At 40.6% G+C, this 25,681-nt stretch overlaps 1 protein-coding gene across 2 annotated transcripts in view; it reads right to left on the bottom strand.

Annotated features, from left to right (window-relative positions):
* SRPX (sushi repeat containing protein X-linked) overlaps window positions 1-25,681 on the bottom strand; it is an 89,834-nt gene that overhangs the window by 37,003 nt on the left and 27,150 nt on the right. The window contains exons 2-4 of one of the 2 annotated variants that reach the window (XM_081042839.1): window positions 7,329-7,388; window positions 2,159-2,350; window positions 538-714 (exon numbers count right to left, since the gene is read on the bottom strand). In XM_081042839.1, coding sequence (XP_080898965.1) covers window positions 538-714; window positions 2,159-2,350; window positions 7,329-7,388 — 429 coding nt within the window. The remainder of the gene's footprint in view (window positions 1-537; window positions 715-2,158; window positions 2,351-7,328; window positions 7,389-25,681) is intronic. The other variant, XM_081042840.1, reaches the window with a different exon arrangement.

The following is a 25,681-nucleotide window of genomic DNA, read 5'->3' as shown; positions in this document are numbered from 1 at the left end:
CATTTCTAAAGAGATCCCAAGTGGTGCTGCTGCTCCCAGGACGACACCTGAGAATCACTGCTCAACAAACCCAGAGTAAGGTAATACATCCAAATACCTTCCAGCTCAGCAAACTGAGTGCTTGCTGACTAGCGGAATCCACAGCAAAGGAACTACATCTGCAGGCTGAAAAACACAGATGCTCTCTGCAGGACCATCTCTGCAAATGTCAATAACTGCTCAACGCTACAAGGCAGATCCCTGATCTAAAGCAGCGGGAATGTGCCCTCCCTCTGCCAGCCTGCAGCTGCCTCAATAGCAAGCCAAGAAAGAGACAAATGTCAGATGAAAGCCATCAGCTGTAAAGTCAGCTGGAGGATAGAGAATGAGGTTAGGTCTGTGCTGAGCCAGAGAACTAGGGATAAAGGGAGCTACCAAAAGCAAAGCTGAGTGCTTGTGCTTTACACGTGGAATATTGATGCTTCCTTTCAATCCACTGGATGCACACCTCCTGCTCCTCCCAAAGCACGTGCCTCCTGAGGGCTGTGATCGTCTTACCAACGCAGGAGGCTGGCTGGCCACTCCAAGCCTTGTTGTCCATACACGTGACGGTCCGCTCCCCTTTCAGTGTGTACCCTGGTGAGCAATAGTACTCACACCGAGAGTTAAAGTAGGCACCATCTACGCACTTGAACCCTCCATTTGCTGGCATGGCAAGGGTAGGACACCGCTTTTCTGAAAAATAGAAAACCAGATTCAGCATTTCGCAGTTTCTGTCCGTAGAGTTTTAGTCCAGAAACTCTGAAAGCATAGGGTGAAAAGTTAATTTAAATATAATGGACAGAATTAGAGAAAAAAAATGGATGGCTGCCTGTCGCACAGAAGGGAGACGAAGTCTCCGATCAGACTAGCTGGGGTTGGCATGCCAACTAAGTCACTGTCTTAGGTTGGGTTCCTCAGAAGCAGAGCCTGAAACAAAGATTGGTGTGCAAATTATTTCATAAGAAAGTGCTCCCAGGGGAGATCAGGGAGGGATGGGGGAGGCAGGACAAGGGAGTGGTGGAAACCCAGCAAGGGGACATCTCAGGCAAAGTCAACCTGCTCCCCCAAGGGAGTTCTGGGGCATGGATGACACCTGAGTTTGTCCTGTCCCCAGGCAAGGAAGCTAGACGTTCATAATCCTTTACCAGTCAGTATTGGGCAGCTACAGAGTGCCCACGGGGGGACGCTTTCCCTGTCAGAACAAAGAGGGAAGTCCTCTGAAAGAGCAGCGTCTTCTTCTGAAGAAGATCAAAGGTGCAAGTCATTAAAAGCAAAGCACTCAGAATCTGAAGGATGGACACAGAACTGGGAACAGGGCATCTGGGGAGACTTGGGGGAAGCACTGAAAGTGACCACTGTAGTCACCCAGTTGCGTAGTCTTTATAAGCTGCAGCCCCAAGCCTCAATTTCCCCAACAATAAAGTTAAAGTAATGGCACCCATATCAGTAGGTTGTTGCAAAAATTGAATGTAGGTGAAATGCTTGGCACACAACAGATGCTCAATAAATGATGGCTGTTTTGAAAAACGATGGCACCTAAAATGTACTTCAATAATGCTGTACCACTTACAGTTTCCCCAATGAAATGTGACTTTTCATGAAGCTAAAAGTCAGCCCCTGCAGGGCTCTTCCAACCTTCTCCCCTGAGGCATACTTCCTCTCATGGAATAAGCAGCATTCTTCAGTAACTCTTTGCCTGCCTCCCTAAGCTCTACCTCTTGGGAGAACACTTCTTGTCTCCTTTACCACAAGCCCATGACTTAGCACCATTCTTGTACTTCTGTCACGGTTTACATCTCTGCCCTGCTGTCTCTGATGCTATTCTGTGAAACCCTTGATGGCAGAGCTTGTGTGTCTTGTTTCGAAATCTCTTAACACCTTTAAAGGATTCAGCACATACTGAGCAAACATAACCTGTTTGCTGAACAAACCGCTGTTCTCTCCCCCTTTCCCAGACAGCTGATCACAACATTCTGTCTGAAAGGTGTCATCTCATTCCCACATCTTAGAAATCCACGGGCTTCTGGTCACAATTAGAGTTTTTCTCATCAAAGACCACAAGACATTCAGGAAAAAGCCCTGATCTCGGAGCAAAAGAATTGGCCTCGAGGATCCAACATGGCTCTGAGATACTCACGTTTGCAAATGACCTTGTCGGACCACCGTTTGTTTGACTGGCAGATCAGCTGAGAAGAGCCATGCAGTTCATAGCCCTTCCTGCAGCGAATGTCACACCTGGTCCCCAGTGCTGTTTTGTAGTATCCTCCTTGAGGGGCCCTGCAGTACACATCTCCGTACTTCACCTTGATTGGGGAGCACCACGGGGTGTCTACAGGTAGCAGAAACAAACAAGGAAATAGAAAATGATATCTTCAGAAAATGTGTCTCCTCACTCTTGAAGTCCCTGACTGGCTGCATTCCAGAGTGTGGACATCCAAACAGTGCCCCATATCTTTTAAGGTGTCTCTGGGAAGGGAAGGTATGATTGTGGGATTAAGTGACAGACATATATGAACAGGATCTGCCTTCCTCCATGACTAGCTGTGTGATCTTGGACAAGTTACTTAACCTCTCTGAGTTGATACCTACAACTATATCATAGGGCTCTTAAAAACAATGCATACCAAGCACTTACCACATTACCTAGCACATAGTAAATGTTCAATAAACACTCGTTCTTTTCATTATTTCCCTTAACGAGATACATAATTCTCTTGAAGGCAATTGATATCATTGTGAACCCTAACTTCAACCATCCACACATGGTTGGGGGCGGTGGTTTAGGACTTGGTTAACTTAGATTTTTGTCCAAGTCTGTATGCATATTCTCCCTAAAAACTCATAATGCTATTTTAATTAATGTGAGTGAAGCTACCATTTCCAAGTTTTTGCCACAGGACATAATTTTGGCTTAAAGTCACAATTGTTCCACATAGAGAAGCAACCCTTCCTTCCAGATGTCCCCAGTTATGCCCCATGTAGGGAAGAGAGTGATACCCTTCCCAAATGGCAAAGTTCAGGGTGTCATGATTTTGGTCTCCTTTTAGCCCGGAATACAGCTAGGATGACACTAATAAATCAGAACCTCTCCTGTGTGCCTCTGGTAGGTGCTCGCTGACAGCCATAAAATTAGGGCAGGATTAGCTCAGTGGGGAGTTCCCACAGTGGCCGTTGCACAATTGATGGGAACCAGTGACAAGCTCCCTCAAGCCTGCTGAGCTCTCAGTGCCACCGACAGGAAGGAGCCCCCTTCCTGTAGCTGCCTGGCCCCACTCCACTCCAGCACCTGAGCTGTCAGTGAGTGGAGTTCTTGCGCCACCCAGTGGCCAGGAAGGACACACCCTGCACGACTGCCAGGAAGTTTCTTCCAAAGATGTGTTTCTGAGTGCTTCTCAGCCATGTCCAGGTCTGGTGCATTGCCTTTTTCACTTTTGTGTTGCCCTGTCTCCTCTGTCTAACACTTCACGATACAGTGTTTTGCAGACAGCTGCAAGTGGGTCCCAAAGTTGGGACTCAAGCAGTATTCCCTGTACTTTCTGGGTAAAAGTGATGTCTTCAGCATAGAGCTGATTAAACTCGACCATGCGGATAGAGACTATAGGAGCTTACTTTACAGCAGGCTTACAGAACTTCCTTAAACAAAGTTTCCTTCCTCTGATGTTAACATTTTTAAATGAGAAAAATCTAGACCCTGAAGTAAGTACAAAACAGCATATATGTCTCCATTATTTTCTTCTACATACAAATGCTTTAGTGCTTTCTTTGGTGATGGCTCTAGGTAGGCCATGAAACTAGATTTCAAGATCACAGATAAAGGAGAAGCCCTTGGGGTATGCTTGCTTAGCAGTGCCAAGCTGTGGATAGTCCTTCTTATAATCAGAAGTCCATAAATACCTCCTACCACTCAAATAAAACTGAGATTTGGAGCCTCCTAGCTTCTGTGACTCCTAAAAGTTGAGGTATATTTCTTTCTTTCTCTCTCTTTCTGCCTTTCTTTTCCAACTGTAATAGGAAAGATCACCTACAAGGAAACTCCCAAATGCACTTGGTGTTTTTAATCTCAAAGAAGCACTTTTTAATAATTTGTCAGAGGACATCCATGATGTTAACGCTAAAAAACCACCTGTCACTTTACCTCTTTATCTTTATGATCTAACCCCGCCCCACCCTTCTCCCTAACTTTCCCCCTGTCTCTTTATCCTTAGTTTTCCTGATTGCCCAGCTCCCCTTCTAGATTGCAATGCTTCTGTGCTTCCCCATCTCTAGCCGTCTTCTTCTCTGGACAATTCCCCTTTACTACCTCTTTTCCCACCATCTCACAGGCCAAACTGTGGAAACCTTGACTGAAGAGAGAAAAGGAAGTCCTCATTAGAGGTGGGGCAAGGGTGATGACGTGGGAGTGAATGTGGGAGACCCAGAGAGAGATGATGACAACGGAGTGAGCGAGTGCAGTATGGTGGCTACAGTACTGGGCAGAATCAAGAGGCCTGGGCATACATTCTAACTCCTAGTAACCCTGGAAAATTCACTAAACTTTTCAGGGAACCTGATTCCTCGTCTACAAGAGACAGGAGTGGATTAAACTATGTTAAAGTCCCATCTAGCTTTAAAGTTGCATGACTGAAACTCTGTCTTATTCCTCTCCGATCCCCTACCCATCTCTCTTCCATGCCCGCCTCCTTACTCCTTCTTCTAACTGATAACTTTGAATGGCCTCTTGTAACCCTTCCACTGAGGGCAAGTCCCCTTTGCACTCTGGGTCCTGGTCACAATTCCACTGATGTACAAACTAGAAGAGTGCCTAATTCTCCATTTGTTTTTCACCCAAATGTTGAAAACACTCACCCCCAGCTTCTGGACTTTGGCATGAGTTTAGGAGGGGCGATTTTTAGAGTAAACTAATATGAGGCAGCATGTCTGCAACTCTTAGTGCACACATTCTGGTTGTCTTTTCCACAAATGTACTGAGGGCAAATATTTAAGACTAACAGGTACATTAGAGAATGAGCTGCAAATACTTGTATTACAAATTCATGTATTTTGATACAACATAAAATTAGCAGATTTTGCCCCATATTGACCCTTCAAATCCTCCTAGCAGTGCTGTAGGCACAGCCAAAAGTTGTGCTGTTGTCAATGTGTGGGGGAAAAATCTTGTTTTCATTTATTTACAAAAGGAATTTCTTTCGGATTACTTTCCAAGGCAAATCTTCAGGACACATTTTGACAGTTTAGCAGTCCTGCAGTGATAGTAATTAAAATGTCAGTGAGGGACTTGAATTTGAAGTGCATACAAGCACCATGAGTTTAAGTGAAATAGCAAAACGTTTAACATAGAGGTTTAGAGAAAGGAAGCTCTTATGCTGCTTCAATTAAGACAGGGTTTATTTAGGGAGAAATCAAAATTGATTATTCAGGACAGGTTTTTCATCCTCCTGAGCCAATGTGGTAAGCATTCCAATTAACTGGAGTGCTTGGGGTAGGCGGTGTCCTGTAGCAGACTACAGAGGAACCACTAGCAAAATCTGGACACTGAGCTAAAACATCTGGATTTCAGATCTAAACATAACGTTTGCTAGTTGTTTGACTCTGAGAAAGCCAGCTACCCTCTCTAATCTGCGCTCCCTTCATGTAAATAAGAAATAACAACATATCTCTACGTGCCTTCCCTTCCCTCAATTAATGTGACAACATGATGGCATTCCAAGTAAAAGAACCAAAAGCAATGTCTGCCACATTCTGGGAACACAATAAATGTGGTTAAATTTCATTTCTTTTCTTTTACTTAAATTGAATTCAAAAACACTTATTGAATACATATTCTGTGCCAGGCACTGTGTGGGAGTCTGAGGATCTACAGGTAAACCCCCAATTAACAATGGTTTGCCTCTAAGTTTTACAAGTAAAAAAAAATGACAATGCAAACAATTTCCTGAGAAGTATTTATTCGTAAACATGCAGGGTAAGTTCTAGGAAAGGCACATATTTTGGCCGTCTGGTCTACCTTCCACACTTGCCATGCTGTGGGGTGAGGATGAATACTGGCAACAATCATTTGCGAGCACTAGATAACACCTACTGTACATGTGAAGGGTCACATGTGCATGCATGTGTTGAAAATTTTTCAACAAGGGACTCAAAGAAAAAAAAATATTTTTTAAACCCTCAATTAATTAAGAAGCGTTAGCAATTAGAATACTTCTTTACCCCAAGCATCTAATTAACTAACTGGGGCTTTGTTTGACTAGTTAATTCCTAAGAGAATGAATATAGAAGTTGTAGATAGGAATGAGTATTTGCATTCACAGATCAAAAACAAATACGGAATATGGTGGGAAACACACCTGGACATGGGCATCAGTCATTACATTAGAAAGATTGTTCACTTGTGTGGAAAACAACTGAAAGACTGTCTCCAACCAAAGACTGACCAGCAGTACCCTGATTCTCTTGTAACTCAGACATATCACAACAGAGTAAGAAAGTGTCCTCTGGTCAAAATGTGGACACATTTCCTGGGCAAAATGTCACAGTGGGACTTTATTAACCAATTTTCTTCAAATGATTTCTCCACTGTAATGGGAACCAGATTCCCAGAGAAATAATCTAAATTTACCTTCACTTTTCTTAGGGCTTCCTAAGCTTCAGAGAAATGACTCACCAATAATAATATTTGTGGACATACTTACCTGAGCCTACATAGAAGTTTCTTGATTAAGCTTTTTATACCTGCTAGGGGGTAGATTGCTGGAAATGTGTAGAGATGGAGTGCTTTATCATTAAATTGAAGTTTCATGGGGCAACACACTTGACTCATCATTTTGGGAGCCAACCTGGACTCAGGAAAAGCACAATGAAATGAGCTTATGAAAATCAAGTTATCTCGGTGCCCATTCATCTCAGTACATTAGCAGCACTGGGTCCAGATTTGACCTCGGGTGGTTTACTCTGGACGATTCTGGCTGTAATGTATGAATCGGGCAGGACTCATGGCTTGATTTTCACTTTCATCAGCTAGAATTTGGCTTTGCAGAAGTAAGAACAGTAAAGAAACTTATGAGAATAAAATGACCACTGGGGTGCTGAAGGTCAGCACTTCAAAGATTTCCAAATGATTTATTTTCTTTCTTTCATCTTTTTTTTTATGGGAGCATATGCATTATTAATTTTAACTATTTTTCTCCGGACAGGTAATTAGAACTTAAATGTGTGGTCTGGTCACTTTATTACAGTCTGCTCTGCAGGGCAAAAAAGAAAGTTCTCTTGGCATCAGCAGGTCCTCATTAGCACACAAGCAAAGCATTCACCTTTATATCTAGTGTGTGAGTACCCGACTTCATCGTCTTCTAGCGGTGCGTCTCCAGATCCTACAATAAAAAAGAACAGAAACTGCAGCAAGAAAAGCCACATGATATGGATGAATATTTCAAAGCATTGCTTTGGCACAGTCCATGCAAGAGGGGCTATTAGAACGCAGAGCCAAGAGTGAAAGCTTCTGTGGCCATTCATGAAGGGACAGGGAGGGGCCCTCTCAGAGTGAACCTGGCTGGACCGAGATGGCAAGAGCCAATTAAAACGAGCCTCAAACTGTTTGGGAATCACCATGTGCCAACAGAAATTCTGGACTCAGGATAGAGAGAAAGTCAACTTTACTCTGAGAAGATGCCAATGTACATGAATCTCATGCCAGGGGAGACGCAGTAAAAGGTGTGTGGCTCAGACATGGCCCAGTTTCTCTAGTAGTCAAAGAACACCCAGTAGAACTGGGTGTTTATGGTACCTGAAAATCAGTCCACCCTGTGAAATGAATTTGGGTAGGGGGTAAGGAGGCAAATCAAATGTCTTAATGACAAAAGAAATAAAGCTGCTTTGGTATATTTGTAGGAAATGAGGCCTAACATCGACAATCTGGATGTTTTTTCAGAATCTCTCAACAAGCTAAAGTCAAATTGCTTGATGAGTCTTGCTACCCTTGAAAAACCACAACCTCAGAGAGAAATTCCGTACTTAATTTTAAAATTTAAACTTACTTGGAAGTTGGAAGTGAATCATTTTTAAAATATTAAATATTGAATTTTAGTAAGTGGTAGATCTTTAATCTTTGAAGCAGTACTAGGCCCCAAACTTCAAAACAGTATTCTTAAATTTAGAGATCTTTCAATCTAGACTTCCTAGACTCATCACTGACCATTGAGTTGGCACCATCTTGGTCACACATTTACCTACAGGGACCTATAAATATACAGAGAAGGACACTCTCTATTATGAGGTTATTCAAATCCCCATAAGGATACAAGTCCCTGCCTCACTTGTATCCTTGATGAGAGATGGTGAATATGGAAGTTGAAAGTGGAGATGTGATGAAAGCTGGGGCCATGTCCATTTGGAAAAGGCCTCCCAACTAGAGAAGCACAGTTCTGTGATCTGCTTTGCTTCCAGGTTTCTTCATCTGGTCTCTGGCCACCCAGACAGGCACAAAACTCCACAAAATCTTCATTATTCCATATCAAAAAGTAAACACGAAAACCTATATAACCCTTCAGGAAAGCAATCTAGCAACATGAATCAAAAGCCTATGTTCAAATCCCCTCATCCAGTCATTCCATATCTGGGAATCTATCTCAAGGAAATCATGTTAAATATAGAAAAAAAATGTTTATACACAAAGATTTCTTTGCAATGTCATTTATAATAGCCAAAGACTATAACAGACCACATAGTCAATGTTACAGTTAAATAAACTATAGTGCATTTATTGGATATAATATGATGTAGCCATTAAGAATAATGTTTATAAAAAGATACAATAGTATGGAAAAAGCTTTATGTTAGAATATTAAGTGAAAAATGTGCTATAACAAAATTATATAATGGTGTGATTCACAACAATATAAAACAATAAAATTCAAAATAATGCATAGAAAAGAGTCTACGGTAATTAGATGCTTGTCTTCCTTTTCTTCTAAATTTTCTACTAGAAACATGTATTACTTTCATAATGAAAAATAAACTTTATTATGCATATAACTCGAAGCTTAGTTTCCAAAATACATTTTGGATATATTAGAGATGTTAAAGACTCTACTGTCCCTCCCCTCCCACCCTGTCCCTTTTTCTCTCCATATTCAGAGCTGAACTAAAATTCGTCAAAGAATTCATGGATTTTCCAACTCCATTTGGCACATTTCTAAGCGTCAAGAGATCTGTCTCATATTAAGAGCACTTCTCTCTTCCCCCAGGTCATCTTGGCCTGCATATAACCTACGTAGGCAGTGAGAGGCTCTGGACTTATTTCCTGGCTCTAAGCAAAGAAGACAACCATCATCACGGGTTGCGTTCTCTGGAAAGTAGCCTCTGAGATGGAGTTCAGTGCACAGGATGTGTATTAGGGATCAACACCTGTGAAAGGGATAAGATGGAAGCAGGTTTGGAAAGATGAAGAAGTCTAGCTCTGATGTCAGCCCAATGACAGCCTCTCACACTGGGCTGAAATGGCTGGACCTGTATGTCTCTGCCTCAGTCAGTCGCTGGATATGGCCCACCTTGGGAAGGACGTGAACTTGAGCGAAGCACTATCAACAGCTGAGGCAATCTCTGGAGGAGATGAAAGCTGACGGCTGTGAACAGCATTGCCTCCAGTTGAGACAACCAGTCCTTCCTGAAGGAAGGTCTAGTTGGTGCCTCTCCTTGACCATCACATTTTTACAGTGAGAAATATGTGTAATCTCATGGGTAAGGGCCTTCCATAGAGAAGGGAAGTGACTGAGACCTACTGGAGAGACAGGTGCACAGCCCTACTTTACTTGTACATCAGCATTCTAAGACACATTCATCACCTATTGTTTATTACAATGAAAATTAAACTTCTGACAATAGGGAAATAAGCAAACAAATTATCTCATATCAATAAGCTATTATGTATCCACTAATCAAGTTTGGAATGGGTAATGTGTATGAAATACACCTAAGAAAAAAAGCAGATACTGCAAACTATATACAGGATGGAGTATGAAACTGTATATATACATATATATATACACACGTGTATATATATATATGTGTGTGTGTATATATATATACACAGACTTATATATGTCAAATTTGGAATATGATCAAATAAAATTATTAATCAGTAGGGGGTGTCAATAAATATGTGGGAATTAATTGGATAAGCATATTAAAAAACTAAGTTTGAGGGACGACCCGATGGCTCAGGCGGTTGGAGCTCCATGCTCCTAACTCCGAAGGCTGCCGGTTCGATTCCCACATGGGCCAGTGGGCTCTCAACCACAAGGTTGCCAGTTCAATTCCTCGAGTCCCGCAAGGGATGGTGGGCTCTGTCCTCTGCAACTAAGATTGAACACGGCACCTTGAGCTGAGCTGCCTCCCAGATAGCTCAGTTGGTTGAAGCGCGTCCTCTCAACCAAAAGGTTGCCGGTTCGACTCCTGCAAGGGATGGTGGGCTGCGCCCCCTGCAACTAGCAATGGCAACTGTACCTAGAGCTGCGCTGTGCCCTCCATAACTAAGATTGAAAGGACAACAACTTGACTTGGAAAAAAGTCCTGGAAGTATACACTGTTCCCCAATAGTGTCCTGTTCCCCTTCCCCAATAAAATCTAAAAAAAAAAAAAAAAAAAACCACTAAGTTTGAGTCTTATCTCACACCATCACACCGTACCAAAAAATCATTTGCGGATAGTTTATAGACCTAAATTAGAAAGCCAAAAATGTGAGAAAAAATGCAGAATATCCACATGATCATGAGACATGGGAAGACTATTAAACAAAACATATAAACCATAACCCATAGAGGAAATTATTGGTACACTTTACTACACTATAATGTAAAACTTCAGTGCAATAAAGTACACATAAACCAAATTTAGACAAGATCCACACTGGAGTAGAAGAATTAATGGGTGAAAATTTCCCTTTTTTCTATGCTTTTCAAGTTTTCTTCATTGAGCATATCATCACTTTAAAATTTTTAACAAAAAACATTAAATAACTGTTAAAGACTAAAAAGAGTGGGTTGTAGTATCTACTATTTATTATTCTTTCCACATTATTGCAAGTCTTCATATCCCCAAGCCTTGCTACACATCTAAAGGGACTGCCACACAAACAAATGCAGGGCCAACTGTCAAAAAATGGGCTTCTATACTCTCTGGCGTTTGAGTTTCCTCCATTTCCTCTTTCACCTGCACACACGTAACTCCTACAGTAAGCCTTGACGTTATTCATTGCCTCTAGGAGTTTCAGGGGTAAACTACATGTGTTGTTAAACCACAAGTTCAACTCAAGACCCCAAGCTCAACTCAAGCGTCATCTGAAAAGTGGTAGATATTTGCCTAAAGAGATGAAACCTCCAGGTTACACCAGAGAAAAGTCTTTCTAACGAGCCAAAAGGGGACACAAAGATGGTTCACGTGACTGCCCCTAATGTAGCACCCTCCCTAGCAGAGGTAAAGCACCTCTTCTCTTCATTTGTTTGGCTAGTTCACTCATACTCAAAGCCAGGCATTCTCACTAAGCTTTGACTTTAAAATCAGAGCCCTCAAGGCAGACATTTCAGGAGATCTCAATTCAGAATCCTGGAGGAGGCTACCCTGATTAGCAACTTCTTTAGCAACTCACTTATATTGGCCCACACACCTCCACTTAGATCCCAACCCACTAACCGTTGCTCTTCTTTGCACCGATAGGCAAAGTGCAAAAGGCCTCCTCAGTAGTGCAATAAGAAGTATGCTGAGGAGGAGTGGGTCTGGTAAAAGCAAGATGAAGGATATGTGTGCAGCTGCTGCCTGCCTGCTGGGCAACCATCCTCCTTTCTTCTTGCTAAAAGACCCCAGGTTGTGTTCAGCATCCATGTACCCTTCCCCCAAGAGATGAACCTTGATGACTGTAATCCAGAAATTCCCCTTTGCCAATGATTGTTCATGGGTAGTCACGAAACCCAGGATTGGCCAATGACAAGTAAAAAGAAATCAGCTTGGGGGTGGGGCTTATGGGAAAGATTTTCTCCCTCTTAAAAGAGAGAACTGCACAAGAAGATTCTTTTGCTCTCTTTTCCCCCTTCCTGCTTTGGAAGTTATTGTATAAGGATGAATACGCCTAATGCTACAGCAACTGTTTTGCAACCATAAGGTAAGATGACTCAGGACTAAAGATTTTCAGCTGAGGATGGTAGAGTGGAAGGATCAAAAGAACCTGGGGTCTATGATGACCTTATTGGACTACTGCAGGGGTGTCCAAACTTTTTTCAATGTTTTTTACCAAGGGCCATATGCGGTAAAATACACAAACAGCCGGGCCACTCACTCGAGGTGAAGTACGTATCGCCTCACCTGGTTTATTTAAGTAAACTAAATATATTTTTGGAATTTGCTGCGGGCCAATTAACAATGGATTGCGGGCCGCAGTTGGCCCGCAGGCCGCAGTTTGGACACCCCTGGACTACTGAATCACCCTTAGCCATCTTGCCTCCATACTTCTTATTAGGTAAACAATAAATGTCCTTTCAATTGAAGTTACTGTGAGTAGCATTGCTTGTTACTTGCAGCTGAATGCATCCAACTGATACACAAATGAACAGAAAATTTACTGCCTACTATTGATAAGAGATAAAAGTGGAAAGAAAATAAATGTATATTAGCCACTCCTCCCCAAAATTTTCCAGTTTATATTCAGCCTAAACCAATACATCAACTTCTATAAAAAATATAACCAATCTACAAAACAGACATTCTGAAGGATACAATAAGATCAGACTGACTAACTTATTTTCAGAAGATTGTACTTACTGAAGCTTACTAAAGCAGCAAAGGAGATTCATACATACTGGGGGAAAAGGTTTTCCACAGATTCAAAGGGGCCACGGGGAGAGGAGAGAGGGAGTTTGCTAACAAGCTCTTCTTTGTTTACAAAAGGCCATCACTTTAGAATTCTGGTTAACTGAGGTTTTCTTATGACAACCATTAATCAGTGCTCATATGGTTTGGATTACCAGTCTTTGGAAAGAATGCTTCAGTGCTTCTTCCTCACAAATACAAATTCTACGATGGCTTGGAAATCAGAAGCTCATTGCCATGTAGGACTCTGTCCCTCTGCCAATTCCATGTATAATTCTACTATCCTTACGGAAACTTCATCTAATTCAACAGATTTTCAAAGAAAGATCCACTCTTTTTCCTAAGTTCTAAAAAGGGTCTTCCTGGCCTACTGTATCCTACCCTTTCATTCTGACTATCCAGGTAGACAACATTAAGACATCAAACTCACTCTTAAGAAATATGTATTATATGTATTAGAATTACATCAGGAATTTTGATTTTAGAAGGCTACTTACTAGAGTTCTCCTTCCATTACCCTAAAGTTTTCTCACTGTAAGGTAGGCAGGGGCTGAGGAAACATTGAGACCAATGGAAAACGTACCCAGTTTGCTGAAACTGTATTTCTTTATTGATTGTGATACGCAATCCAAATGGGCAGATTCGCTGCTTCTGTGTTATAAGTTTAGCTCAAAGCGTTGGGTTTATTTTTTATTTCGAAGACAGCTCTGCATTCTTAATGGTTTGTCAGAAATGTTTGGTTTTACCTTCATCGTCATTATTCTAAATATAATTTATCATCAGAAGTCCTTTTTAATAATAAACAGCATCAATCATTTTATACTGAAAGTCCATGGGAAAATAAAATTCACTTTGCAGTAGAGATTTTAACCTGAATCTCTGACCTCCTAGAGGATCAATGGAAGGGCTTTGTGGATTCTAATTACACCCTATAATCAATCAGACATGCCATTTGGTACATGAATACACTTTCCTAGGGAAAAAGTTTCTAACTTTCAGTAAACTTTAATAAGGATATGTGACCCCCAAAAAATATTAAGAACCATAGTTTTATAGCATTCTTTATTATGAAGCATGTTAGAGTCCTTTGTTAAATTTACTGAAGAAGTATGTAGAATGCTCCTTGACACTTGACTCTTTTTAATATGGTAGAGGAGAGATAAATATATTTCAAGGAAGGATAAATGCTTATCTTCATTATAGCTTTTTGGTTTTTTTCTAGATTATTGCTGTTCAACAAAACTTTCTGCAACAATGGAAATGTTCTATATCTGTGCTGTCCAACAGGGCAGCCACTACCCATATGGGTTATTAAGCACTTGAAATATGGCCTGTGCAACTGAGGAACTGAATGTTTTTATTTCACTTAATTTTAATTAATGTCAATTTAAATAGCCATATGTGACTACCATATTAGACAGCATCAGTTTAGACTTAAATAAAAAAAATTCTATGTAGTCAATCATGTCTCTAAATTGCTCATGCGTGAGAATCATGTCTTATCTGCTTTGTATACAATTCAGAATAGGTAATTAATAAATGTTGGAAGAAAGAAAACTCTGCCTTAAGTTCTTTATGACACATAAGTCATGTGTCCTTATGCTCATATGTCTGGAATGGTTTTACCCTATTCAGTACAGTTTTAGTATATACATTTGAACTGTGACAATACTGGAGAGATTTGGACGTGTTATAAAAAGGTATTTCGCACTATTAGAAGCCACAGAGTATTTATTTGTGGGAGCCAGACGACTTAGTGCTAGCAAATGATTTTGCCAAAGGGGTTACACTGCAGCTGCAGTCAAGTGAAAAGGACATTTGAATGGCTTCTAAACAAAGATCAAATCCAGGCATTGCCAGAAAAACATAGTCTAAAGATGAAACCAAGAATATGACTGTCAAATCCTTTGTTAAATGAAGGAGATGCCTCAGAGATCCTCTCAAACAACAGAGAAGAGTTTATGGCTATGAGATAAATTCTTGTCTAATGGAGTGAACTCTAAGAAGACCCATAGGAGACCCACAAAGTGCTTAATGATTTATATGGGCAGAAATACCACCAGCATGACTGAGGGGGACAGAACAAGGAGTGGCCTTTGAACTCCCAGAATTCTACTGTCAGGAAGCAGGTTACCTTACATGAAAATCCTTCAGATTTATGTTCCTGAGAATCTTGTGGTGCAGATTTCACCTGAGACTGTCCTTGCATGGCTCTTTTTTGCTTCCCTCCCTTACTTATAGGTTTTCCCTGAGAGCAGTCCATCAAGTCACAGGCTCTGCTTCTAGGGAACCAAGTTAAGACAGATATTTAATCTACCTAAAACTCAAATACCCCAAATCAGCCATGCCTCATAGGGTTGCCATAAAGGTTAAATGGCATATGTATATGTTTTAAAATATTTTGTTAAAATAGTTACTACCATCTGTGGTTTATTTTATAAGCCATTTTATGGCTCATAATCACATGTTCTACTTAATTCAGTGTATATGTATTTTAGGTTTCTACTGCCTTGAACTACTATGCATATGAATGAGCTGATAAAAATATTAAAATGACAAACTTATTATATCTGACCTGATACATTTTTCAAGATTTTTTAAAGCATTAAGCATAGTCAGGCATCTCAGTGCTACCAAAGTTTTCTGTGTGTTTAAATTCCTCTGTCTAAACCATCTTGTATGATTTATGGTTTAGAAATATATATACAGAGGGTGCCAGAAAATGTATACACATTTTAAGAAAGGAAAAAACTATTAAAATTATAATACTCAATAAATACCAATAACACAAGATGAATACAAGTCCCGTTTGTCTTCTGCAATTACAAGAGGTGCTCAAAGTGGTTACCGTCAGCATCCAGACACTTCTGATTGTGGCGAACATTGTTTGGTAGACTTCTGTGGCGAGCGTGTAAACTGTTCCAACACCACAGCAGCAGAAGCAGGACTTGTTACCGTGGGAGGCCTCCTGGATCTTCCCATGTGCACATCACACACAGCACCATGCGTCTCAAACTTATCACGAATGCGTGCAATTGTTAGGCGTTTGGGGGTCCTGTGGCATACTCACACCTCCACTGTCGTTGTACTTCCACAATGTTCTCAAATTTCAAGTACCACTTCAAAATGGTCTCATGCTCCTCAAACGACAACTGTGCTTCTGCCGTTTTCTTTGTCCTGCCTGTCACATGGTGATGCTAGCATTCATTTAATTAACGCCATCTTTTGAGTGAATGTCATACTACACATTGCTATTGAAATTCAATTCAACTTCAAAAAGTAATACATAGATAACAGCTCTTAAAATGTGTACATTTTTGGCACCCCTGGTATATTACATTATATCATATCATATCATATATTATTCACCAGGAAAAGCCACATACTCAGCGCTCTCTAGTAAAATAAATTGTTGTCAAGTCCAGTCCATGAATTCAGACAATCAGATGATAAAATTTGCCTTAGAAAAAAGTGACTTTCAGGCTCAAGCTATTACCAGTTTATCCTTTGAGGCAGGAAAACCCCTGTGGTTCCCTATATGCCTTCGTGACCTAAATATCTTTACAAAATAGGAGCCTACAGAAAGTTATTTTATTGCTGTGAAGTATTACTACTGAGTCTCTCACATTCTTGTGGCTCTTGCTAACACACATGAATGTTCAGTCATTTGGGGGGACCCCAAGGAAGGGTAGGCAGAGTGGTAACCCGTATCTCCTCCCTGAGTAAATTCGCAAGAGCTTCATAGCTAGAAAGTCGCAATACATGGTGGGCTATTGAAAAAGCCCAGGAGTGAGTCCCACAGACCTGGCTGGCAGACAAGAACTGCTCTGTTATGTCTTGGCAAAGTTTTGAAACAGGAGAGATGTGCATGTTTGAAGGAGTAGAGCAGAGAAGATAATTCAGTTTTTCAAGAGCATCAACTTCAACTCCAAATCACAGGTCCTGAACAACTACACAAAGGACCAGACACTATAAATAAGTCACTCTTCCTTGGAAGCCTTCCTTCTCTAAATCAGTGGCAGATGAACAGATGAAAGCTCAAGGGTAAGAAAAGGAGGTGGGAGAACACACAGAAAAGATGCCTGTTCTAAGCAAAAAAAGGAATTCAGAAAGATGGATCTCAACCTTTTGCTAATCATGGGGAATCGATTGAAGGAAATGTTTATTACCAGTGTTTTCCTTGGGGGAGAATATGTCAGATAGGACAAGTTTACAGGATATCTCAGACATTCACCTCACCATACACCCCTCATTCCCTTTCTCCATCACAGTCCCAAGTCCTTCACATGTGCCAACAACCAACTAAAGTACTATGCTTCAAACTTTTGACCCAATTTAGTGGGTCACAAGTAGTATTTCTATAGTGAAACAGAACAGAAAGTGTCAGGGTTCACTGCACATATTACAGATAAATACTACTTTGTGCAACTTTTATTTCAATTATATAGTGTATGTGTGGTAAGGTGTCCCCAGTTTGCATGAGACAGTTCCATTTTGACTGTTGTCCAGCATTACTATCAACTGCACTCCTTTTCACACTCAAAAATGTCTTGATGGGACAATAAATAATATCTTCACCCTAATAATACGTCACAGTAGAATATATTTCTTCATATGAGTCTTAGTCACAAAAATTAGAAAAGGAGTGATTTAGAATATTTTGAAGACCCACAGCCTTGTCTAGTTAATTGTTTCTTTCCTAAAAATGAAGACATTTGACTATCTGAGAAAGATTGCTTGGGGTAGTAATGGAAGCCTTTGGTTTCCCCTGATTTGTTCAGGATATAGATGTTCTATTCCATGAAATAAATGTCAAGCAGGAACAGAGTTTCCTCAACCACTCATGGCCCTCCTCTCTGGTAGGATGCAATTGCAAGAGCCCTGGGATTAAGTTCCAGCTCCTCTACTAACTGTGTGGTTGGTCTTGACTGCAGAAGCCGGTTTCCTTCCCTGAGCCTCAGTTTGCTCATCTGTAAAAGGGAATGACAGTAGCGGGGAGAAGAGTGCAGTACATGTTTTCAAATCATGTTCCCTCAGAACCTTTCCATCTTTGACTTCTAGTTGGGATGATTGTAGTTAAGCAAATCAACTTGCCCTCCTCCTCCAACTAGTAATAAACAATTAGCATGGTGCATCACTCTAAACTTCGTGAGGTCCATTCATTTCTGTTGCTTCTTTAAGTCCTCCGTGCAACCCCATGAGGTAGGTATCATCCAAGGACTAGAATGTAAAACTGGGGAGGGCAGTGACTCTTGGCTACCTTGTTCATAACTGTACTCTCAGCTCAGAGAATGAAATGAACATCAGTTACAAGAGAAACAAGGATTGAGCTCTTCTGACCATAAATCTTATGCACTTTCACAGCTGCTTATTTCTGTCTTCATGGCTTTGCACAACCAACCTAAAAAACCCTTCCCCTGCTCAGTCCCTTTACTGTTTTAAAGCTACTTCAAAGCCTAGCTCCTCTGTCTTTTCTAATCTGTAAATTCTATTTACATTGAGATGCTCTGTTAACATTTTTGAATTAGCACTGATCTTACACTGTTTGGGATTTTCAGAAGTGATTTCAGACGTGTGTAGGCTCTGTGTTCCCAAAGACCTCAAACTCCTCAGGAATATGGTTGGGTTTTGTTTCCCCTTAGCGCCCCAGTGAAACTAACAAAGCGCGTCTCCACCCAGAGTCCCTCTCACAAGGGTTCTTCCCCCTGAAACTTTACATACTACTGATCTACTTGAGTAGTACACCAGTGTCATCTCCCTTGGTAAAGGTTGTACTTACAGAAACAGATACTGTATTTAAGATTCAAAAAAGCTTCCCAAATAAAGCTACAATGGGTACATTGTTCTTGGCAGTAAACCAGTGGGGTAATTTACAAAATTCTGGCACATTATGGCAAAACTGAGAACAATAGGATTTAGGAAAGAAAGATACTAAGAAAATAAAATTGCAGCAGTATGTAATGAGAATGGTAGGCAGCAAGCCTTTAATTGTGCAGCTGTAGAATATGTTAATACAGTAAGTTAAATGGAGGAAGAAGGGGAGCAGGAGGGAGAGAGAGAGAAGACTGTGAAAAAAGACATTTCCAGAAAACAGCCCTTAAATGAACATCATGAGAATTCTGTAAGTGACAGGCCACAGCCTACTCAGCTGAACCTGCGGCTTCATCCTTCTGGAACATTCTGTTTCCCTGACAGAAAATGGAACACCAGCACCCAAGGATGAAAACTTCGATTTCACTTGAAGCCTTTCATGCACTATTTATTTGGCCAACTCTGCCTGTGATAGGAGGCAGAATGGTTTCTTTTCTGAGTAGCTTCTCTCTTTGATTTTTGAAAGCATCCTTTTTTTTTTATTCAGTGCCCTTGAATTGACAGTCACACACTGGCTGCTGTCAGTTAGTATTATCTTCACTGGAAGAATCGAGTTCTGGGGGAAAAGGGTAGAAATGAACTGATGGTAATTCTGATTTTCAAAATGACAATCTGCAGTACAGCATCAGGAAGATAGTCAACGGTATTGTAACAGTTATATATGATGCCAGAGGGGTAGTAGATTGGGGGAGTTATCACTTTGCCAGGGGTGTAAATGTCTATTGTGTTGCTTTGTATACCTGAAATTTTTTTAAAAAAATGACAATCTGCAGGCCTTGTGCAATACCTGTTGGGAGAGGCTAAACTCCAATACATAATGCCTGGTCCTACCCCTATTTAGGTGTGATAGACATCTACTGTGTTCTTCTAAGTGAAACAGGACTCCTCCCTTTGGAGGAGGGCATCATTCCCCATCCCACCCATGTGGTTCTAGCGGAAATGACGATCCTATCCCCTGTCTGTGGCGATGACCACATGAACCCAGATAAGACAATCAGATCCTTCAGAGGATTTTTCTCTGGTAGTAAAATAAGGAAGATAATGAGCCCTGTAGTTGCAAAGGTCAAGTCTCATAGTGAATGCTAATCCAAGAGAATGAACTTGTCAGAGAAAAGCAGAGACAAAACGGAGAGAAAGAGAGATCTCACAGTATTCGAGCCCTTCTAGCATTCCTGGGGCCCACTAGCATACCCCTTCCCCTTACATAACACAATAAAATCTCCCTATTACCAAAGCTAGCTCAAGATGTCACTTGCCATCAAGAGTTCTGACTTAAACAGTAGGCCATCAATTCATATTTGAATGACATGAATGACCAAAACATATGGTATGACATCTGGTTTGGGATAAGAAATCAGTCTTGGCATATTACCTCTGATTCCTTTTTTAAAACAATACTATAGCTCAGACTTAAAACACGTTAGTGTGCTCTTCAACAAATGTAGTGGGACTAGCTTTATTTTTAATAAAATACATTAGATCAGAATAGGAAAAGAAGTAAACACTTGTAACACACTGTACATAGTAAAGGTTTATGAAACTTCTGTTTCAGGAATGTATATTTCATTGATTCCAAAGAGCACTTTTTTTACATTTTAATTTCTCTGAACTTGTGGTGACCTTCACAATCAATGAAATGGTGTAATTTAATTGGCATAACTTTTCTCTTTTTTAATGGTACCTAAAATAACAGTGCCTCTGAAAACCAATGGAATCTTAAATTGGATGACATATCATGTGCATGTATGGATGTGCTCTGGATTGTGATATAAAATATATTTCTTACTGCAGGTAGCAATCAAAAGAACTTGAAAGTAACTGCCATACACCATTTATCTAGGAATCCCAAGTTGATAATTAAAGAGAGTAATCTTTGCTATACATATCAATTAAGGCACTCTTCCACTCTAATATTTACATAATGCCTTAACACAACCAATTACACAAAGGGTTCCCAAAATGGCTTCCTTTTCTCATTGTGGAAACTGCCTGATCTTGACCAGCAAGCTTCAAGTAGCAGAACAGGCAAATGGGAGTAATCTACTGGATCAACGGGCTTCTGGTGTTATTCAACAAATACGACATGCAGGCCCCTTTCAAAGAGAGGCCCAGGTTGGCTTGTAACCTTGCCAGGATTTCAAGACACTGATGACAAGGGACCCCAAGTGCCTTTTACCTACAAATGATGGTGTCCCAAAAGTGCATTTAGTTGTTTGTAACATGAACTTGGCTTTCCCTTGGAAACCACATTATAAATGATGATCATAGCCCCTGGGGAGTCCACAAGAGCCATTTTAAGTCACAATGTAGTCCAACTCTAGATGTGTCTGGGGATGATTCCAATACCCAGTAAAAGGAGAAGATATTTCCCCCCTCTCTAGTGCCTGCTACATCCCACATCTGCTGCTTCCCACCCCCATCATGGAATATGGCATTCAGGCTCATTCTATTCCCAGTGCTATCATCCTGCTAGTTGGCAGTCTTGATCTGCTGACCTAGAGTCTAACAAAGAGACTAATATGGATTTGGATATTTATATGCATCCTGGTTTCCCTTACCGAGAAGCTTCTGGTCCAAGAATTCAAAGCTCAGAAATTCTAGGTCCAAATACAAACTACCATTTTTATGTCTTGGCTGCTCTGAAGGTTGCTGCAACTTGTCCATACAGGAACCTGCAGGCATGTTGGATCCTTCCCAGCCCCTTGAGGTAGAAAGGCCTGCAGTGACAAGCTCCTTTTGTCCTTCCACCAGCACCTCAAGTCATCAGTATGCTCCAGGGTCAAGGCAAGACTGTTTGCAGGTAGGCAACTGATGGAGCTAATCAAGTCTCCATTTGCAGAAATAAGGCGAATTCTCAGAAACCATGGGCCAGTGAAGAAGGAAGTGTAAAACTTTAAGGGAACTTTGCCACAGTTGTGTCTTTCTGAGCAATTTTCTAACACCCTGATGAGTCCAGGGTAAAAAGGAAGCAGCCTTCATCAACAAGACAAATAGTAACAAGTGTCAGAGATGCTGTGGAGAAAAAGGAACCCTCATCCACTGTTGGTGGGAATGCAGACTGGTGCAGCCGCTATGGAAGGCAGTGTGAAGATTCCACAAAAAATTAAAAATAGAATTACCATATGACCCAGCAATTCCTTTTCTGGGCATCTACCTAAAAAATCTGAAAACATTTATCCATAAAGATACGTGTGCTCCAATGTTCATTGCAGCTTTGTTTACGGTGGCCAAGACATGGAAACAACCAAAATGTCCTTCGATAGATGAATGGATAAAGAAGTTGTGGTATATATACACAATGGAATACTATTCGGCTGTAAGAAAAGATGATATAGGAACATTTGTGACAACATGGATGGATCTTGAGAGTATAATGCTAAGCGAAATAAGTCAGACAGAAAAAGCAGAGAACCATATGATTTCACTGTTATGTGGTATATAAACCAAAAACAACAAAAGAACAAGACAAACAAGAAACAAAAACTCATAGACACAGAGAATAGTTTGGTGGTTACCAGAGGATAAGGGGGGTGGGGGGTGGGAGATGAGGGTAAGGGGGATCAAATATATGGTGATGGATGGAAGGAGAACTGACTTTGGGTGGTGAACACACAAGGGGATTTACAGATGACGTATTACAGAATTGTACACCTGAAATCTATGTAACTTTACTAACAACTGTCACCCCAATAAACTTTAATTTAAAAAAAGGAAGCAGCCAAATAAAAGGTAAATGAAATGAAGTAGCAGGTGATTCCTCTAACCTTTCATCACACGGGACAGCTCTGTGCAGCACCACCTTATTCGGCCTTATTGGCCAAAGTAGACACCAGTGAGTCCTAATGCAGGTGCCAGTGGCTTATAAGGGAGAAGAAGGACCTACTCCCGGTATTTAGTGAATAGAAACTACCCCAGGCACTGCCCTGGCTGATTTACATAAAATATTTAATTACATCAATGTGGTCACATTCCTATCCGAAAGGAAGGGGAAAGGCAAGCACTATTTTGCATCACTTACAAAAGTTGTCAGTAATTGTATTATTGGTATTGACCTCTGAAAGTTTTCTAGATATATGGGATTTGTGGCATATTCAGGTTCCATACAGCAAAATCAAATCAAATTGGGTATGGCATCTTTTTCATCATTAAGGATGCACGGGGAAAGTAAGACATGGGTATTAGAGCATGAATGCTGATGTCTCCTAGAACTATCTGAACAAGGAATTGCAAATGAAAAATTAAGGCAGGCAGTAAATGGGAAACATCCTAGGCAGATTTCCTCTCCTCCCCAGGTAAACACACACGGAAATTCTCAAGTGTTAGCAAATGGCAACTCTGTTTTATTGTAAAATCTTGAACAAGTGATAGGGTAAACATCTCCAGGGAGACTTTTCTAGTTTGTGAATCTGAGGAGGGCAGTTTGAGGAGATACAAGTGTCCTTGGATTTCTCAAATTACCAGATTGCTCTGGTTCAATCCCATAAATACATTTAAAAGTAACTATAGGTTGGAAAGGGAGTCAATTTCAAAGTCAAGCAATTAAGACTCTATTTCAGGCATAGGAGCCATATTGTAGCCTGACCGTGCACATACAAAAATCAACTAAAAAATTCTGAATGAATTTTTTGTTTAAATTTTAAATGCACTTTGAGTTTGCATGAAAGTAGGGAATACTCAGAAGCCAAAGCCTTTGCAAAAGAGGGAACCTGGTCAGGTAAGCAGATGTTGAAGCTCACCTTTCATGGAGGACAACTGCCAAAATTGAGCTTTGATATCCATGGACTGGTGAAGATTCACTTACAGAAGACAAACGCCAGGGACCACTAAAGCGTGGCAGTTTCAGAGAAGACCTCCCCCCCCACAGAGCTGATACACTGAAGGTCTACAAGCTCAGTGTAAAGCGTGAATTAGAAATAAATCCATCGTGTGAACCGGGGCTACAAAGAATATTTCTTCTCTTGTACCCTGGCACTGAATAGAAGATGAAAAAAACCCTCCCATGAGAATTCATAACCACATTATTATTGCTATTATATTACTGAAATCTCATTAATAATGATAATTAAAAACATAGTGATACCATTTCACACACAATCAGTCTGCCAAAAATTTAAAAGTCTAACAAGATTAAGTGTTGACAGGGATGTTGAACAATGGAAACACACACTGGCGGCAAAAGTTTAAATTAGTACAATGTCTCTAGTAAATGATTTGTATTATTGAACAAAGTCAAAGTTATACATGTACTGTGATCCAGCAATTCCACTCCTAAGTATTCATTCTGGAGGAATCCCTGCACATTGTTCCAGGGAAATGGACAAGAATCTTCCCAACAACACTGTCATAACATAAAACTAGCAACAACCAAACGGCACATCAAGAGTAGCATGAATAGACTATGATCTATTTACACAATGGGATTCTATATAGTAATGTGAATGAACAAACTACAACCACATGCAACAATATGAACAAATCTTAAGAATCTAACGTTGAGGGCCAGCCGGTGGCTCAGGCGGTTGGAGCTCTGTGCTCCTAACTCCGAAGGCTACCGATTCGATTCCCACATGGGCCAGTGGGCTCTCAACCACAAGGTTGCCAGTTCAATTCCTCGAGTCCCACAAGGGATGGTGGGCTGTGCCCCCTGCAACTAAGATTGAACACGGCACCTTGAGCTGAGCTGCCTCCCAGATGGCTCAGTTGGTTGGAGCGCGTCCTCTCAACCACAAGGTTGCTGGTTCAACTCCTTGAGTCCCGCAATGGATGGTGGGCTGCGCCCCCTGAAACTAGCAATGGCAACTGGACCTGGAGCTGAGCTGTGCCCTCCACAACTAAGACTGAAAGAACAACAACTTGAAACTGAACGGCACCCTCCACAACTAAGATTGGAAGGACAACAACTTGACTTGGAAAAAAGTCCTGGAAGTACACACTGTTCCCGTATAAAGTCCTGTTCCCCCCCCCAAAAAAAAGCCTTAAAAAATAAAAAAGATTTTAAAAAAAGAATCTATAATGTTGAGAGAAAAACAAGTTGCAGAAGAATAAGTTCAGTATGAGTCCATTTATGCAAAGGTCAAAAACATACAAAAGTAAGAGGTACATACAAAAGTAAGAGGTAACATACAAAAGGTGTTAGAGGTACAGATTTGGAAGTACTACAAAAAGTCAAAGGAATGACAAACCCGAAGTTAGGATATCTGTTACCTCTGAAGAAATAAAAGGGATGGAATCCAGCAAGGGTATAGCGAGGACTTCAAGATAACATTTATAGGTTTTTTGGTAATATTCTTTTTATTACACTGGCTGGTAAGTACAAAGGTATTTGTTGTTTTATTACATATTATATAAAGATTCTTTTGTTCCAGTCAATGTTTAATTTAAAAAAAAACACATTTATTTTTCAACCAGAGCAATTATAATGTATTTGATGTAAAAAAGTTTGTTTGTTAGGTTGGTTTCTCATTTGTTTGCAATTAAAAGAACTTGTTTATCCTACAAGTTCTTTTAAGAATGATAATTTGGGCCTCAACTAAAAGGCATGCTTTGCCAATAAAATTAGAGAATCTTAGATCTGGAAATGCTCTGGGAAGATGATCTGATGCAGACACCAGATCCAAGAACTGAGAGTTTCCCAATGAATATTCAAAGTCTGGAGCCATAGCTGTCCCAGCCTACTCTCAAGCAGCTCTCAATACTTTACCTCTAGGATGGTCTAAAGTTCTTTAAAGTCTACCTAAAATATTTCTTGCTTTTAATATGTATGCCAATATCCTACCATTATCATTATCATTATCATTATCAATGCTCAGAAGAAACTTTCTGTGTGGGTCAGATAAACTTGGGAAAGGGGTGATGAGAATATGTCACGATACACAGAGAAGGCCTCTTGGAGCTTAGGCAACAAAACTGGATCGGGGCAGCCCGATGGCTCAGTTGG

This window comes from Rhinolophus hipposideros (genome assembly GCF_964194185.1).
Source record: "Rhinolophus hipposideros genome assembly, chromosome: X".
NCBI classification, from domain to species: Eukaryota; Metazoa; Chordata; class Mammalia; order Chiroptera; family Rhinolophidae; genus Rhinolophus; species Rhinolophus hipposideros.
This window is presented reverse-complemented; position numbering and strand designations above follow the sequence as displayed.